Raw genomic sequence first — 17,938 nt, forward strand, 5'->3', positions numbered from 1 at the left:
TCGAAATTTAACAACCATCGATGTGAAGCTGACGTGGACTGATCTTATATTATTTCACTTCTTCTATCATCTTCTCCAAAGAAGGTCCGAAGATTAAAAAAAATCCGAAGCTGCTTCGCTTCTTTCAATCTCTTTTCCAATTTTTGATTCATCAAAAGAAACATCCTTTGTGAGAGATTCACAGAGGTAATCTAGTTAGGGTTTCATTCGATTTTCGCGCTTGTCTTTTTAATGATCGGATTTGGTAATTTGAACAGTAATGATCCGTTGCAACGTTTACAGGATAATCCAATTCCGAGTGTTCTAACTTCTGAGTCTAATTTAGAGAATCCAATCCAATTCGATGGATTTAGATATGAACGGAGGAAACAAGAGAGTCTTTCATAGACTAGGCGGCGGTGGTGGCAACTCGAATCGTCCCAAGACGGACTCGAATCAGAAGGTTTGTTTCCACTGGCGAGCTGGACGGTGCAATCGCTACCCTTGCCCGTACCTGCATAGAGAATTGCCGGGTCCTGGTCCTGTCGCAACTTCGTCTTCGTCTACGAACAAAAGGGTCGCTGATGAATCTGGTTTTGCGGGTCCGAGTCATCGGAGAGGGCCTGGGTTCAGCGGGAGTGCTAATAAGACCTGGGAGAGATTTGGTGGGAACAGAAGAACTGTGACTAAGACGGAGAAGCTTTGCAAGTTTTGGGTTGATGGGAATTGTCCTTACGGTGATAAATGTAGATACTTGCATTGTTGGAGCAAAGGGGATGGTTTCTCATTGTTGACTCAGCTAGATGGGCATCAGAAGGTAGGACGAAGTTATTGGCGTTCTTCTTATAATTTAGTGGTGCTGTACTCTTGTGCTTGTTGGTGTGGCGATGTTGATGGTGTTTTTTTTTGTTCTGTTTTCTTTGAGTAGGTTGTCACTGGGATTGCTTTGCCGTCTGGATCCGATAAGCTTTACACTGCGAGTAAAGATGAAACTGTGCGGATATGGGATTGTGCTTCAGGACAGGTTTTCATTTGCCGCTAATTATTCATATCGCATCTTTTGTTGTTCTTTGATTGAGTTTCCTTCCATAGCTGTTGTTTAAAACATTCTATTAGATACTTGTTATTGCTTAGTTACTACCCGACCAAGATATGCCATTTTAGCCTATCACTCTGCATAACCCCCTGTTTATGTTGTTTATTTAGTGAACTTAAAACACTATCTTGATAAACAAATGTTTAGGTTGACTTTTTTTTTAACGTGCTTATTGCTCTAGTATTGTTTTCCTATGATATAGTGTACAGGTTTACTCAATCTTGGTGGGGAAGTTGGCTGCATGATTAGTGAAGGCCCCTGGCTATTGCTTGGCATGCCAAATCTTGTTAAGGTAAGTTTAGAGTTTGATTTATTTGCATGGTTCCTTAACTGTTAAATCTTTCCATGTATACTGAGAATCACTTTTGTTGTCCCTATCCTGTTGAGTTTATTACTATTACGGACATAGATTTTTGATCCATATATATAAATGCAGGCGTGGAATATCCAAAGCAATGCAGACCTGAGTCTCACTGGACCTGTTGGCCAAGTATATTCACTGGTTGTTGGTACTGATCTGTTGTTCGCTGGCACACAAGTAAATACTTTGAAACTTCTTCTTCTCTTAAGGCCTTGGAGTAGAATTGTGCTTTAGCGTCATGTGTATACTTTTTTTTTCCCCACCTGAATTATCATTAAGTGTACCTTTGTTTCGTCTCTAGGAAAACACACCTCTATTATAGAAATCTACTGTTCTATTGGATTTTGGTTAGGTTAAATAGTCTTCTTACAAGGATATATCACTGTCTGTGCAGGATGGCTCTATTTTAGTTTGGAAATACAATAGTACCACTAGCTGTTTTGATCCAGCTGCATCACTAAAGGGCCACACCCTTGCAGTTGTTTCTTTATATGTTGGAGCAAACAGACTCTATTCTGGTGCCATGGACAATGTTATAAAAGCAAGTAGTGCCTATTCATTCGTGAATTAAAACCCCATTTTTTGTTAATATTTTTGAGCTAATTGGTCTGCCTTATCTGTTTTAACAGGTTTGGAGCCTAGATAATCTGCAGTGTATACAAACGCTTACAGAGCATACTTCAGTTGTCATGTCTCTCATTTGCTGGGATCAATTTCTTCTGTCATGTTCATTGGACAACACTGTCAAGGTTCGTTTTCAACTCGCTAGATATTTTATCTGACCTGGCTCAATTCCTAAATATGACATTATTCGCTGTTTTTTGTTTCCGCTGTAGATATGGGCTGCTACTGAAGGTGGAAACTTAGAAGTGACATATACTCACAAAGAAGAATATGTACAGTTCTTTGCGTTTTTAGTGAAATGTTATCTTCTCTTTTGGTTCAATCTATATGTAATTAACGAGTTCTCAATGGCTATTTGGATTTAGGGCGTGTTAGCTCTCTGTGGCGTCCATGATGCAGAAGCCAAGCCAGTACTGTTATGTTCGTGCAATGACAATTCATTGCACCTGTATGACTTGCCATCGTAAGTCCTTCTAATGCTGTTTGTTTCATGAGTCTACAGTTATCTTTTACTTTCAAAAGCTTAGTTCTTTGTTCTTGTGTAAGGTTTACGGAAAGGGGCAAAATTTTGGCAAAGCAAGAGATTCGGTCGATCCAGATAGGCCCCGGGGGCATATTTTTCACTGGCGATGGAAGTGGTCAAGTTAAAGTATGGAAGTGGTCAACGGAACCAACTGTCATTTTGTCTTGAGGCTCCAAACAGAGCCCTAGTTCCTCATCATTGTCAAAATCTCTTCTTCGCCGAGTGGCAAGAGTTCTTCCTGTTTGTTTTGTTCTACTGAGAGCTCGTCAATAGCATCAAGGCATCTGGCTCTCAGGCTCTATTAACTATCTGCAGGGAAGACAGATTATGAATGACTGATTGTATCAACTATTATATTGGTTTGATGTCCAAGCAGAGACATGGTCCGTCTAGTCAGTTCCACCAACGCGTATGGAACTGACACGTTGGTTACAGTTCTTAGGCATAAGAAGTTTTGTCCCTCATTGGTCAACACTCTTTGTCTTGTAATTTATTGCATATATATTTGTGATCGTGTTTGAGAGTAATAAAAGAGATTTATCATGAAGAGAATTCCATACTATATCCAGATTATAGTCAGAGTTGAATGTGTGCAGGAGAATATCCACAATAATGTATTAACTGAGTTTCCAAAAGCATCTTACTAACCTTGATAGCACCACTTCCATGAGCAATGGGGTTTCCCCACTTCCTCTTGAGAGAAACCAAACCTGTATGTATCGAGCGGCTTCATATCGAGCTTATGGCTTGCCAGCAGCACAAGACACAGATGACAAGTGCATATAGCTTGCTAGGTACAGATCCAAACGGGTATATAGAAAGGTTGGCCTTCATTTGTTTTTGTTGGTTTGGCAATATTTGTCTGTGTAATTTCACAGGTTGAGCAAGAAATATTTATAGGTCTGTCCAAGAATTGTTGAGATAGAAACATGGCCGGTTTTAACATATACAAATGGCTAGTGACCAAAGTCAGTTGAATTAGTCAACATAGAATGAGACGTGGGGATATTTACGGTACTAATATAATATATGTGGAGACCTAACAGAAAGCCCGTCTAGCTCAGTTGGTAGAGCGCAAGGCTCTTAACCTTGTGGTCGTGGGTTCGAGCCCCACGGTGGGCGATTTTTATTTTTTGGCCTCTCCTATTCTAATGAGCTTCATGTTTCTGGCCTTCTTGCATCTTCCCACTGGTTTCATGTCACAAGTCAACAACATGCCAATATGATTCCGTTTAGGCTATTCTCTTAAGAATATACCGTCAAACATGAAAATTAGTAAATTACTATATACGACATGAAATTACATGATCGAAGTATCTTCTTATAATTAAAAGAGGAGTACATTTTAAAAAATGCCTGAAATCCTCAAAGTATTTACAGCAATTGCCACTGAATACATTAAAAGGGAACACGATTTGATAAATTGAACAGGGTAAATGTGTTCGAAATCTTTAAAAAAAAAATCCGACCCAAACAACTAAGGATCCGCATGTTTTTAACAATAACCCGGTTTCATCCTTTATTGGGCCTGTTTAATACTAAAAAGGCCATATTAGCGTTGCAAAGAATTTTTTAATTGTCTATTAGCCCAAAATTATTAGGCTCGACAATCAATCTGAAGAATATTCCAAAGGAATTTTTGGTAACTATTCACACAATATTAACTCAATCAATCTCGCCCTCAAATCTCTCTACATCATTTTCAATTGCCAGAGTATCAATCAACATTGATTGAAAATTCAATCAGATTCATAATTTAATCCTAATCATAACCAAAAATCTCGCAATCATCAACGACCCAATCAAAACCAATCCTATACGATACCCTAAACTACTAGACCACTATAAATAATCAAACACATTCATAACTCATCAAGCGACAATCAGCAACAATCATCTCTCAAGCATACAAGTCATTAGAACAAGAAACCAATAGCTGCATCTTACGCTTACCTCCGAGAGGTGAAGACTTACAAGACTTCTTGGAAGGTGCAAGTGAGGGTTCTTCATTCATGGAAGACCTATTCAACAAGGTTTGGTGAAACATTCGATATGGTGCTCTCAGATGTCCAAGTAGGTGTCTCTCTTCAATTAATTTAATATATTATGTAATAATGCAACTAAAATGTGTTATACCTTCTTTAATCAGGGAACGAAGATTCACGCTTCGGTCAAAGAAGATTAGATCAATCGTTTTGAAAACAAGGTCGTCGCTGGGCAATGGAAAACTGTCGAGAACTTTGGTTTGAGTATCGCCACTGGTCAATTCAAGCCAACGAACCATCGTTTCAAAATGTCTTTCATCACTCAAACCATTGTCAGTAGGATAGATTCTTTGTCTGATGATCCGTATTTAACCCTCTCCCCATTTGTTTCTGTCCTGTCCGGCAACCTGAATGAGAACAATTTGATTGGTGAGTTTTTATATATTAAGCAGCCACCTATTTAAAGTAATGTGCTAATTCAATGACATATTTTCAAATATTGTTGGTCAAATTGTAATTGCCAATATTCTATTCGTTAAACGTTTTGGAGATGTTTTGTTTGGATCGTATTTGAAGAAATTTGGTTTATATTTAGTATTATACTAATATATGAAAAGAGCATAGATGGTTTAAAACATGTTAATGCTGTTTTGATTTATTTAAAACTGGTTTTGGTTTTGTTTTCGTTCTTTGTAAACACATGACAATTCCGCGAAAGTCTAATTTAGAAAAGAATGGCAAAAAAAGAGAGTCATGTTACTAACCGTGTAAGACGTCATCTGTGTTTGCTTTTAGTTGACTGTAATTGTTGATGTTATAAGTCCATCTATCTACACAAGAGTTGTAAACATGGAAAGAACATATGTTAGTGTATGAGGAAGTCTACAGAAATTTGTAATTTATGTAAAGGAAATCAAAATCGAACTTATCTTGCTTTTGTTTTGAATGATTATACTTTTATTACATAAGGAAATACCTGGAATTGAATGATTAAGATGTTAGATAATCTTATAACAAAAAATTTCAAATTACAGTCGCTAAAATCAGAATTTAAGATCAGAGGATAATATATGTATCTTTGTTATTCGCTTCAAGAGAATAATACAGTGAATTGAATCTTTCGATATTACCCTCTGGACTAAAAATTAACAATAACTTTGAACTAAGCCTCCTTACGAATTGAACAACAGTTGAAAGCGAAAGATGTACAAATATGTTTCTATGTTTGGAAGTATTAAATAATTCAATTATTAAGAAGACCGAATTGAGAGAGTTTAAAATCAAGAACTTACCAACCAACAAGATCCGAGATTGGATTCAACTAACTCATTTACTGGGTTTGCAAAACATCCGATTGAAATCTTCAAAGTATATCAATAAGCAATCGAATATAGAAATCGCGGAGGTGAGAATTATAGGGTTTCAATCGGGATCTAACCCGAAGAAGCAAGAGCTGCGTTGATAAAAAAAAAGAAGGAAGAAGGTTAAAAAAATCAGATAGACTCCCGAAGAAGCACAACAAAGTCAAGTGTCTTTTTATTATTTTAGTTGGGCCTTTTTATTTTTTTTGGTCCAAATGTCTATATTATTTATAAGATTATTACAAATGTTTTACAAATGATTTGTACAATATCCCAAAATATACTTCCAAAATGAAATACAGAAACAAAACTTTACACTATATGTTAATTATTAATTATAAACACCAAACAATTTAATGTATCACCAAAAAAAAAAAAAAACATACAAATTAGTTAAAAGATTTTAATTATATTCAAAATAATAAAATTTTTTAAGTTATACTCATACTATAACTAAAATTTATTATAATTTTGTTAAATAGTTATTAAATAATTGCAAAATAAATTTTTCTTAGTAATAAACATAAAAGTCCAAAATTTCAAAATTTCAAAATTATAAAACATTTGACCCCCGACCGCGGGTTCGAACCTAGTTTATATTCTAATTAGGGTGTGTTACGTATGCATATATTATTTTGCGTTAAAAGTGACGTGTGGGACTGCGTCATTCCACCGAAGGATCGCGTCGGGTTAATGTGAAGGCCATCATTAACTATTCCTTATGATTTATGACCCACCCCACTATATGTAGCTAGCTAGTAAATGTCTTAATATTCTAAATTTACTTATATAAGCACTTGACTTTCACCATTACCGCCTCGTGATTGTTCTCATTTTGAAATCATTTGCTTTGTTGAAACCACACTCTCTTTTTTATCTCCATCTTGATCTCCTATAGTTGAAATACTAAAAAATCATCCTATCTTCGACCAACTTCTTAGATTTTGAAGCATGTCCGACCAAGATGCTTCTCTTATTAATGGAGAAGAACAAAAGATCTGTGAGGTACTTCCGTTTGTGGATGATGACTACGGAGGAGTGATTGTGGAGATGAAAACTCCTATGGATAATAAGTCTTTCGTTGCAGCGCTAAAATACTCATTCGCGCAGTGGCGTTTACAGGTTTGTGCTGGTGCATGCGATCACATGCATCGATCTCTCTTCTTGAGTGAGCGTTTGATTCTCTAAAACTATTCTTTTATTCAGGGTAAAAAGGGAGTATGGTTAAACTTGCCTCTCTCACATGTAAACCTTGTGGAACCCGCGGTTAAGGTGATGCCTAAGTCTTGTACTATTATCAGCTTATGTTACGGAATTCTTATATATTACCAGCTGTTAGTTTGAGATGGGGCTCCAGAGAGCTTGTTGTGTTGGGTCTTGAGTTTTTGGTGCTATGATAATTTGTGTAGGAAGGTTTCCGGTACCACCACGCTGAGCCAACTTATCTGATGCTAGTTTACTGGATTCCCGAAGCCGAGAGTACTATTCCTTTGAATGCTTCTCATCGAGTTCGTGTTGGTGCTGTTGTCTTGAACCAGAACAAGGAGGTATACTTAGGAGTTAGAACACCATTATTTATTTACATTTCCAAGTTATAATATACTAATTAATCATCATATATCAGCATGCAAACTTAAAACGTAAAGACATAATTTTAGCATACAAAACTAAGTGTGTTGCTGTCAACATGAGTTGATCATCTTGCATCGTAAATTAAAAAAACTAGAGGCAGATTCTTGTTGTGCAGGAAAAATACGGTACATTATGCGGAACAGGTGTCTGGAAAATCCCAACAGGAGTTGTTGACGAGGTGTGCGTTATAAGTTTTCATTCCCTTCGTACATTTTTTTTTGAAGATTTCATTTTTCACCTATATATCTTTTATTTTGCGTATAGGGTGAGGATATTTTCGCGGCAGCCATTAGAGAAGTGAAAGAAGAAACAGGCGTAAGCAGACTAAAACATCTTTATATGTGAATATGTATATCATTAATATACAAAACCTAATGTTTCAATCTATATATATATATATATATATTCAGATCGACACAGAGTTTTTGGAAATTCTAGCTTTCTGGTACGGATCATCACACATCCTCTGCTTTATTGAATCTTGATTCTTGCACATTCTAATATATCTAGCCTTATGTTTGCAGTCAAACCCATGAGTCATTTTTTGCCAAATCAGATTTGTTCTTCGTTTGTCTCTTGCGACCTACGTCCTTCGATATTCAAAAGCAGGATTTAGAGATCGAAGCAGCTCAAGTAAAGTAACCTCTACTTCTTATTCTAAATCTGAAAACATTATTTTGTTGCAATCTTTCCCAATTCTTTTTCTTGAATGTGCGCAGTGGATGCGGTTCGAGGACTCTGCCTGTCAGCCTATCACACAAAAGCACGATCTCTTCAAAGCTATTCACCTCATTTGCTCAATGAAAATGGAAAAGAGATACACTGGTTTTTCCACAAAACGTATTACATCTTTCTTTGACGACAAGTTAGGTTATCTCTACTCAAATAAACAAGAAGATATGAACAATCATATTTCTTAATTAACTTCTTCTAACTAGAACATAAAAGTTCAATCATTATGATTATTAAGAGACCATTTTCTGAGCCAAGTACAATTAATATAGCAAGCATAAACACATTGTAAGAAGAGAGGGAGCTCGTGATGAGGAAATATACACTGTGAAGATATTGTTTTTAATTTGATGATTTGAAAAGCTCAATACAATTACACACCCATTAACATACAATCACAACTACATTATACACCACATCAAATCCACTAAGCAATAAATAAGTAAATACCAAATGTATTCGAATTTAAATATTTGATTGTACTCAAATGAATCATTGTCTTCATGACTCCATCCATTTTTCTTTAACGTTCCATTTTCAACTCTTGGGATGTTGATGTATACAGACAGAGATATCGATATGTCTGGCATCTATTTTAATAGTTTGGGTACATTCATTTTGATAGTTTCATTATCATCATTCATTTTTTTTCAACAACTGAAAGTTTTGATGTTGATGTGTTTTGTCTTGAACCAATTATTTTTGTGGAAATAGTTGAGATATTGTCATATAAAACAGATATGCCTTTTCTTTTCTTGCTTAAACTCGAGACCATCAAGTAGAATTTAACCACATATAAAATATCAGTACAATGGCATTCCAAAATCCAAAATATATTTCTACTTATATATAAATCTAAAAACTATCATGACAAAGTGACATTCTACTATCTATTTATTGTAACGAAGAATTTTATAACTTATAATAAACACAAATCTAAACCATAACTTACAAGTGAGATACACCATCTAAACCATAAGTCTTTTTTTTTTGGGGTCAAAAACCATAAGTCTATGTCACAACAAATAGGCTCATAAATTTCAAATCGAAACGTAAGATTCATAGAAAAATACGTGAGACATTTATGGTGGCAATGCAAATAGAATCCACATAATGAATCATCAACCACTATAACGCCCTATTTTCCAAAGCATATTTAATTCCTATCATCCCTTATTTCAGTTATATCCAATTAGTTAGAGAGTGGTCTGATTTTCTTATTTTTCTTATTACATATGGTATCTTATTTGTCAATGTCATATGTCGGCCGACCCATTAAGGAAAAATAGACAATAAGATATCTTATAATTTTTGTTGTTTTCCTTTCTTAGATTTTTTAATAGTTTATTTTAGTACAAATTAAAGAAATTCCAGAAGTCACAAGCACAACACCTTAGGAACTATACGGCGCTAGTTACACGAACAAGAGGCCGATGTGTCCCACATGTACGTGTGTTTGCTGTGTCTATTCAATTCATCATACGCATTACGATTTACGTCTGATATACTACTAAGTTATAACCGAAAGTATTTCCACACTGCCGACCTCCTAGAGTATGTTTTTCTTTTTCCTTTTTTTTTTTTTCTTTTTCTTGAGAAGAAACTGTCTTGTATATATATTTGTAGTATATTTTTTTTTCTGATGATTTCTGCTAAGACAACATATACTTTTCTTATGATTAATATTAAAAAAAAAAAGATCTGAAAGTTTTTGTAACAAAATGTGACTTTTGAGTTATTTTCTTCTCTCCTTCAACAGCCCTTGGAATATATATAATAAGCAAAACTAGGACTGTTGCACATGAATTTAAGATTTAGACTTCCTCAAATTTATTTTATGAAAAATCTAACAACTAAAACAAAATTGTTTGGTATAGTTTCCATTTAAGATCAAGTTCAGGTTACCACAAAATATATTCTTCTTTATGTAAAAAAAAAGTCTAATATATTCGTGTGTCTTTAAGAAAAAATAAGTTTTGATCAGATTTTTCAATCTCTTTGTTTAATACGAATTCAGATTTTTCGGATATAGAAATTTTCAGATTTACTTGATCTTAAATGAACTAAAATATAACATAGTTCAGTTCACATTATATTTGTTTATCCAAATTGAACACCCTTGAGCAAAACTTTGTAATCAAGGTTCATTGTATTTTGCTGATCTAGAAGTCTAGTCTTTTGCCTTTTCGGTTTTGTTTTGTTTTGTGTGCTGTTATTTTTCACCAAAAAGTACAATAACAAGATTGATTGTTACAAATATGTCTTTTATACTTAAGAGAAAGATACAACACATGCAAACAGTATAAACCAATTATTTTCATGAGTCATCAAAAATTAGAAAATATCATTTTCGGAAGCCAAATTGGTGATATGCGAACAGTCGAGTTCCCATTAATCAAAATCACTAACTAGCCTTGGTTAACTATTGTGACGATATAAAGGATTCCAAAGCCTATATTAGAAGAGACTTGTTGGTGAATTTTTCTATTTAGTTAGGACTTAGGAGTGATATGTATATTTTATAGTCTTTTTTTTTTCATAGTATATATATTTCATATTTCATGAGTCTATCCATATATTTCATAGTCTCTCCTCACGTAATGGGACGGTGCGCGATTTCCAAATATAAGGATTTTGATTTAGATCTAACGGTCCATGTATTAACACGAGGCGAATCCGAAAGTTACTTTTGCTAAATAACATGTTTTAATTTAATTGACCAAAATGGCGGAATTAGTTTAATTGACGAGTGGTGGTGATAGTGATTGCTTATTAGTACTACACCACGTATATAGAAAAATATATGGCGTTTCGTTTATAATCATATGGGTATATAAACACAAGCCCTCGCGATTGAGAAAGAACAAAACACATTTTGTTTGTGTAGCCATCACAAAATCTCTATCTCTCTCTCTCTCTCTCTCTTGTTACATAAACACAAGCCTCACGCCTGAGAAAGAACAAAACACATTTTTTTTGTGTAGCCATCACAAAATCTCTATCTCTCTCTCTCTCTCTCTCTCTCTCTCTCTCTCTCTCTCTTGTTACATAAACACAAGCCTCACGCCTGAGAAAGAACAAAACACATTTTTTTTTGTTTTGCCATCACAATTTATCTCTATCTCTCGCTCTCTCAGCCTCCATACAGTTATGATAAGAGTAATGGTGTCGAAGTCACACACAGTCGCCAGTTACTGTTTGGTGGCACTGCTGGTCCTAACACTGGCGGGGTCGGTTAAAAACAGCCACGGAGGAGGTAGCGGAGCAGCGGCGGGGTGGGGAAGAAACTGTGAGGTTTGGAGAGGGAAGCAAATGATGGAGAGGCCATGTGAGGAGTTATACATAGTAGGGGAAGGTGAGACGCTTCACAGCATCAGCGAAAAGTGCGGCGACCCGTTTATCGTGGAGCGTAACCCGCATATCCATGACCCGGATGATGTCTTCCCGGGTCTCCTCATTAAACTTCACATTAACCTCCCTGAATAAGTTCATCACAAGTTCAAGATCATGTCGTTTCATGTACATTATTATCACATCGATCCCTCTATATCTCTGTTTCTATTAGTTTTTCTTCTTCTTCTTGTTTGGGTCTTATTTGTACGTTTTTTGTTTTTGAATGAATAGTATCATATCTTTGTTAGTGAATTGTTTTGTTTTATATGTTTGGTACAAACAAAGACAGATACATTTCCATTGGACAACAACTCAACTCATTTCCATACAGATAATCTTTCTTTTGTTATCTTGGTAAAGGCGGAAAAAGCCAAGAGATTTTTTAAAAATAAAAACAGAGTACTGAAATTCAAAAACAGAGTCAGACAAAGGCAATTTATAAAGAAAGAGCTAAACATGACAACTAAAAATCAACCGTCGCCTCAGCATGGATTCTCATTTTATTTTGTGCAGCCAACAAAGCTGGACCACCCATACCTAGGTAAGAGTGCAAATGACCCTCTATATAGTGACGTTTTTGGCAATATCCCTAGCAAATGAATTGGATTTGATCAACACAAGCAAAAATTAAAGAGCACTCTGACCGAACAAAGGAACAAGCCGCCTGAGTACGAGTATCTTCTCCAGATGAGATGAGTTCGATCTTTTTGCTACCCCCAAGGTCGTTTATAAGGCATCATCAGTGGCATGGCAGCCTTAAAATCTTAGATTATTTCAACTTCCATAAGAAACCTACGTTGTTTCTATCTGGTTATACTGATTAAACAACGTAACTGTACGTGCATATAATGATCTCTTATATAATAAAACGGAAGTACACAACATTGTTTTGGTAGATTTTATAATTTTAATAAATGGTTACAAATAGATTATATTATAGGTTATAAATTAATTCATATATTAATTGTAACAAATAAAACCTTAATTGTAACCGAAAATTTTAAACTGGTTATTCCAAATTGATAGTTTATAGATATTCCAAACTTTATTTTCGGAAGATCACGTATATGGTTCCAAATATCTAGAATCACAATACTACCAATTTATTTTCCACAGATCTTATTGATAAACCACATCAATAAAAAAATTTATAAAAAAGATAAAAATATACTCTCAATCATAAAAAAGGAATCAAATCTCGCTAATTTAACAAGATTAATCGTGATCTTCGAGATCGTATTCAGAAATTAAAAATTAAACCTTAATGCTAGATTAGGACCGTGCTAGAGCAAATATTATTTATATTATAATTTTAGAATAAAATATAATTTATATGATTGATTTTAAAAGTTTTTAAGGTCCTAATCTAGCATTAATCGTGATCTTCGGAATCGTATTTTATTCTAAAATTATAATAGAAATAAAAAGAACTAGATTTTAACCCGCGGTACACCGCGGGCATATAATTTTTATTATAATTTATATTTATGTTGTATCTATTTGTTAAATATTGGACATTTTGTAAATAGAGAAATAACTAAATTTTCTGATTGTTGTGCAGATAACTATTTATATTATTTTTTAACCCGCAATACACTTCCTGACCATTTGTTTGTTATATTTAGTTTCTTTTTTTGTTTAGTGTTTGAGATTCTATTTTGATTTTTAGTTATTATAACAAAAAATAAGGGATCTAAATACATAATAAGTAATTTATATGCTGTGATTAAGTCACATTTTTCTAATGATTTAACTATTTTTCACAATCTTAGTTAAAGTAACTTGATTTTATGTCAAATTTAATATTAGTAGTGTTGATAAATAATTAAATGAGGATTTAACTCGTGTTAACACAAATTTAATAATATTTTATTAATTCCAACATGTCCTCTTTATAACTTATCTACTGACTACTATATAACCACATTATATAGTATTTTTAACGTTTTTATTAGATTTATATATGTTAATTATAATATTTAAAGAAATGTCAATCAAAGTTTTTCTTACATTAAAAATCAAAGCTCACAGGTTTTGAAAAACAAAATGGGAATCGATCACTACAAGAAAACAGTCGATTAGCGACTACAAGTAGCAACTACATTTGTAGTCGCCAAAAATAATGACCAGATAGTGATCACTTTGCGACTATATTGTGACTACAGTAATTTAGTCGCCAAACAGTCACTACTTTACCGACCACATTAGATAGTCGTAATATAGTCGTCAATTTAGCGACTATTCTATGACTCATTCGGCGAGTCGTTAAATAGTCACCCGTAGTCGCCAAATAGTCATAAAAGACAGTTAAAAAACGTGTTTTTCTGTGGGGGCCAACTGATATTGAGTAGTCGCCTATTAGTGGCATAGGTGTAGTCTTTAAAAACAAATTGCATCCATTTTTCATCTCATTCCAACACAATTGTCTTTCCTTCCCCAAAAAAAAAAATTGTAGATAAAAAAAAAATTTTGACTTTATAAAAACTTTTATTTTCTCCAAAAAAAAATATATATAGTTCTTAAAAAAACACAATATATATATATATAATGGCGGGAAATTTTTCATTAGAATTCGAATTAGTGGGGTTGGACCAATTCTCGTTTGGAAGTAGCCAAGATACAGTTCAGAATAATGGCGGTAAGTTTTTCTGTCCATGTAGTGTTTGCAAGAACAATAGATGTCTCTCGGGTAGAAGAATTATGATGCATCCGTTCGATGCATTTAAACGATCGTTAAGTAGCTGTCATACGAAAGAACATGTCGGCAATATAGAAGGGAAAGTAGAAGAAGAAAACAAACATATGTTTTAAGAAGCCTATCATTTTCTTACTTTTATTCACAAACAATATTTGCATAGGATTTGGACTTATGAATATGCTCTGTTTAAAGCATCTATATAGGTTATATATAGAATCTTTTCCTTATTTCTTTTTTTGTTTCAATATTCATTAAGGATTAATAAGTACTAAAATAATTTATGTGAAGATTTATTATTATAATTAAGATAGAAATTATAATAATAAAATTAATTTATTGTTTTTAAAAAAATTATAATTACAAATTCTTTTAATTATTATTATAATTAAGATAGAAATTATATATAGAATAATATATTATAAACTCTAATCTTAAACTTATATATTAATTCTTAATCTTAGAAATTATTGAATTTAGAAATTATTGAACTTAGAAATTATTGAATTTAGTTATTTCTTAATATTAAACTTATAAATTAATTCTTAATCTTATTAATTATAAATTATAATTCTTTTTGTTTAAGATTATTGCATTAATTTAGGCCCAAATCTAGGTTAATTACCCAATTTAGGCCCAAATCCATTAACATTCTCTTAAACAAAAAACCCTAATCTTCTTCTTATCTCTTTTCATTCGAGACAAACCCTAAAGCCGCAATCGACACTCTCTCTTCTCAATCTCTCTTCTCAATCTCTCTTCTTAATCGACACTCTCTCTTCTCAATCTCTCTTCTCAGTCTCTCGTCTCAATCATCACACGATGCCTGCTCGAGGAAGAAAGAGAAAACTTGATCGTAATCTTTCTCAGATTCCCGGAGGGTCAAGACTACGACATACTAATCTACCCAGTCAGTACGACTTCACGCCGGCAGTCCAAGCTCCTCGTACGCAGCAGACACCTGAAGAAGTACCCATTTTGCCACGACATTCAACGGAATCCCAGATCCGGGACTATCCTCCGCCTCAACAACTATTTCAGGGCTCCGTTACTCGCCAACCTCCACCTCAAGTATGCCGGTCTCCTTCAGTAGAAGTTAACTACAATCCAGCGACTCATGCAACTCTTCAAGATGACTCTCCGCCTTCTCCAGCTCAACGCTCTCAGGCTCGTAGTCATCAGACTCGTAGTCATCCATCGCATCCATCGTCCCAAGGCAACAACTTCGAAGAAGAAACTTCTACGGTGTTGCCGGAGCTCCAGGAGGACGTGGTTCGGGCTCTAAATGCCCTGCTTGTGGTGCCAGGTCGGGATAAGTTCACCACGGTCCTCTCTCCCACACCCTTACCGAACACCCAATGGTATGATTTTTCTCTCTTATCATGTATTTGTAATGGTGTTTTGTGAATGTTAGAAGAGAAATCTGTAGGTCAATGTTTATTTCGTTTGGTTTATTGTGTCTTTAGGATTGTGATTATGATTGTGTCTTTAGGATTGTGTCTTTAGATTCATGTTTATTTCGTTTGGTTTATGTTTATTTCGTTTGGTTTATTGTGTCTTTAGGATTGTGATTATGATTGTGTCTTTAGGATTGTGTCTTTAGATTCATGTTTATTTCGTTTATTATGATTTCGTTTGGTTTATTGTGTCTTTAGGATTGTGTCTTTAGATTCATGTTTATTTCGTTTGGTTTATGTTTATTTCGTTTGGTTTATTGTGTCTTTAGGATTGTGATTATGATAACGAGAGTAAGTTTATTATGATTTCGTTTGGTTTATTGTGTCTTTAGGATTGTGTCTTTAGATTCATGTTTGTGTATTCATTGCTTGTGTATTATGATATATTGCTTGTGTATTGAGATTCATGTTTATGTTTACTGATTGAAGTATAGATTTTGTTCATGCATCAAACCGCAGAAACTTTTTTGTGAATGTGCGTATGCGTATTGTTTCTTTTGACTCATTAACTGATGCCTCTTGTATTGTTTCTTTTGGAGGTTTACTCGTGACAAAGGGTCAAAACTTGTTCGGAAGATTACTAAAATTCTTCTAAACAAATTCGAAGGTCCCTTCTACAGCTGGACATGTGTGCCGCGGGACAAACAAGAGAGATACTTCATTGAGTTCGCGGTAAGGATTTATGTCACATAGCTTTACATGTCTTCTTTTCACTCACAATAAGCCTTATGTCACATAGCTTTCCATCAAGGCACATACAAAGCCTGATGGTACATATGTTGATCGGAAGGCAGAAAAGATTGCAGGGACATATGAGAAGACTGTTCAAGAGAGGTTGTCTCAGCTCGAGGCAGAGTCTTTTGCTGTGTCAGATGGAGAATCACGGCCACGGGACCTCACAACAGAAGAATATACAGAAATTTTCCTGGAGGTAACTTTTTTAAAAAACCAATACACATTTATAGTCTTGGAGTTTAATTTGTCATCCTCTAACCTCCACTTTTCTCTTATTTTCAAGTCCACTGAGAAGGATTCAAGAGGAACACCTTATGGAGTTGGAAGCCTCAAGGACTGCCTTGTCAATGGAACGCATAAGCAAGCATGTGGCTCATCTACCTTTGTGGCTCTCGAAGAACAGTTGAAGAAAGCTCAACGCATGATAGAAGAACAGGCTGCTCAACTGGAGCGGCTTGCTGCGCATGATGAAGAACAGGCTGCTCAACTGCAGCGGCGTGATGCAGAACTTGCTGCGCAATCCAAAGTTATTGCTGTCCAGAACGGCAAGATTGACCAATTCTCCATCGTGGAAGATTTTCTGAGGGAATGTGATCTGCGGTTTCAGAAGTTTGTTGCAAGCCATTCAGCTAAAGAGACAACTCCAACTCCATCAACATCTGCTTAAGGTACTCTTCACTTCTAGCTCATCTTATACAATCATCTGCATAACAACTAAGTTGTTATAGGTTTCAAATGGGATCATTTCTTTTTCTTTGTACCTTCATTTTTTCAACTTGACAGAACCTTAAGGTATTGTGATATAACAGGGATCAATTCCAGATTTGAGAAGGATACAAGCAGACGAAGCCTAACTTGGGAAACGATTGGAAGAAGCCTTTCGTGTTGTTTTCTTGATCAATGTTTTTTCTTTTTGTTATCTTTTGAACTTGGGGTTGTAATGTATATGATGTTTCTTTCTTTTTGTTATCTTTTGAACTTGGGTTGTAATGAATATGATGATACTTAAGATGTGTTTTGTTTATGTAATATTAATTGTAGTTATTTTTATAATTGTTCAAATATAAGAATTAGATGTAAATCCAATTAAAGAGAATTTGTAAAACAAAATTCAAATATAAAATTTAAGATAAATCAAAATAAATATTTATAATATAAATATTTATAAATATTTATATATAATATTATTTAAACACATAATCGTAAATTAGTCGTAAAGTAGTCACTACATTTAGTGACTAATTGACGACTACATTTACGACTATACAAATAGTCTTAATGTAGTCGTAAACTAATCACTAACTTAGTGACTACATAACGACTAATTTACGACTCATTTACGACTACAAAATATTGTCGTAATGT

General features: G+C 34.3%; 4 protein-coding genes, 2 long non-coding RNA genes and 1 other non-coding gene across 13 annotated transcripts; 6 read left to right on the plus strand and 1 right to left on the minus strand.

The window, feature by feature from the left end:
* Nucleotides 1-35: 35 nt before the first annotated feature.
* On the plus strand, nt 36-3,130 carry LOC104730890 (zinc finger CCCH domain-containing protein 48). Of its 3 annotated transcripts, none has more exons than XM_010450130.2 (10): nt 36-186; nt 283-796; nt 908-1,003; nt 1,278-1,367; nt 1,512-1,613; nt 1,831-1,977; nt 2,066-2,185; nt 2,273-2,332; nt 2,426-2,523; nt 2,607-3,130. In XM_010450130.2, exons 2-10 carry the CDS (start codon nt 344-346, stop codon nt 2,749-2,751), a joined length of 1,311 nt encoding a protein of 436 aa, XP_010448432.1. In that variant the 5' UTR covers nt 36-186; nt 283-343; the 3' UTR covers nt 2,752-3,130. The 3 variants fall into 3 exon arrangements, 1 of the variants encoding a protein (XP_010448432.1); XR_015574503.1 differs by having other exon boundaries at nt 41-186; nt 1,831-1,981; XR_015574504.1 differs by having other exon boundaries at nt 41-796; nt 1,831-1,981.
* Nucleotides 3,131-3,416: 286 nt separating this feature from the next.
* LOC104730892 (uncharacterized) lies at nt 3,417-6,128 on the minus strand. 2 transcript variants are annotated; one of them, XR_015575425.1, is made up of 5 exons: nt 5,861-6,128; nt 5,333-5,544; nt 4,720-4,975; nt 4,537-4,604; nt 3,417-3,771 (listed from the first exon to the last, which is right to left on the minus strand). It is a non-coding gene; the product is annotated as an uncharacterized LOC104730892 (long non-coding RNA). The 2 variants fall into 2 exon arrangements; XR_758530.3 differs by lacking the exon at nt 3,417-3,771 and adding an exon at nt 3,889-4,111.
* TRNAK-CUU (transfer RNA lysine (anticodon CUU)) lies at nt 3,633-3,705 on the plus strand. The gene has a single exon. It is a non-coding gene; the product is annotated as a tRNA-Lys (tRNA).
* Nucleotides 4,438-5,137, plus strand: LOC104730891 (uncharacterized). The gene is made up of 2 exons (XR_758529.2): nt 4,438-4,656; nt 4,733-5,137. It is a non-coding gene; the product is annotated as an uncharacterized LOC104730891 (long non-coding RNA).
* A 554-nt stretch (nt 6,129-6,682) lies between the features above and the next one.
* On the plus strand, nt 6,683-8,639 carry LOC104730893 (nudix hydrolase 10). 4 transcript variants are annotated; one of them, XM_010450133.2, is made up of 8 exons: nt 6,683-7,051; nt 7,136-7,201; nt 7,339-7,476; nt 7,662-7,739; nt 7,826-7,876; nt 7,972-8,006; nt 8,086-8,199; nt 8,281-8,639. In XM_010450133.2, the coding sequence occupies exons 1-8, from the start codon at nt 6,881-6,883 to the stop codon at nt 8,363-8,365; spliced, it is 738 nt and encodes a 245-aa protein (XP_010448435.1). In that variant the 5' UTR covers nt 6,683-6,880; the 3' UTR covers nt 8,366-8,639. The 4 variants fall into 4 exon arrangements, with proteins under 4 accessions (XP_010448435.1, XP_010448434.1, XP_010448433.1 ...); XM_010450132.2 differs by having other exon boundaries at nt 6,717-7,051; nt 7,677-7,739; nt 8,086-8,194; XM_010450131.2 differs by having other exon boundaries at nt 6,750-7,051; nt 8,086-8,194.
* Nucleotides 8,640-11,147: 2,508 nt separating this feature from the next.
* LOC104730895 (uncharacterized) lies at nt 11,148-11,938 on the plus strand. The gene has a single exon (XM_010450134.3). The coding sequence runs from the start codon at nt 11,444-11,446 to the stop codon at nt 11,777-11,779; it is 336 nt and encodes a 111-aa protein (XP_010448436.1). The 5' UTR covers nt 11,148-11,443; the 3' UTR covers nt 11,780-11,938.
* Nucleotides 11,939-15,081: 3,143 nt separating this feature from the next.
* Nucleotides 15,082-16,631, plus strand: LOC147930273 (uncharacterized). The gene is made up of 2 exons (XM_087479860.1): nt 15,082-15,742; nt 16,378-16,631. The coding sequence occupies exons 1-2, from the start codon at nt 15,204-15,206 to the stop codon at nt 16,529-16,531; spliced, it is 693 nt and encodes a 230-aa protein (XP_087335986.1). The 5' UTR covers nt 15,082-15,203; the 3' UTR covers nt 16,532-16,631.
* The last annotated feature ends 1,307 nt before the right edge of the window (nt 16,632-17,938 follow it).

Source organism: Camelina sativa, chromosome 12, assembly GCF_030686135.1.
Source record: "Camelina sativa cultivar CO46 ecotype springtype chromosome 12, ASM3068613v1".
Lineage (NCBI taxonomy): Eukaryota > Viridiplantae > Streptophyta > Magnoliopsida > Brassicales > Brassicaceae > Camelina > Camelina sativa.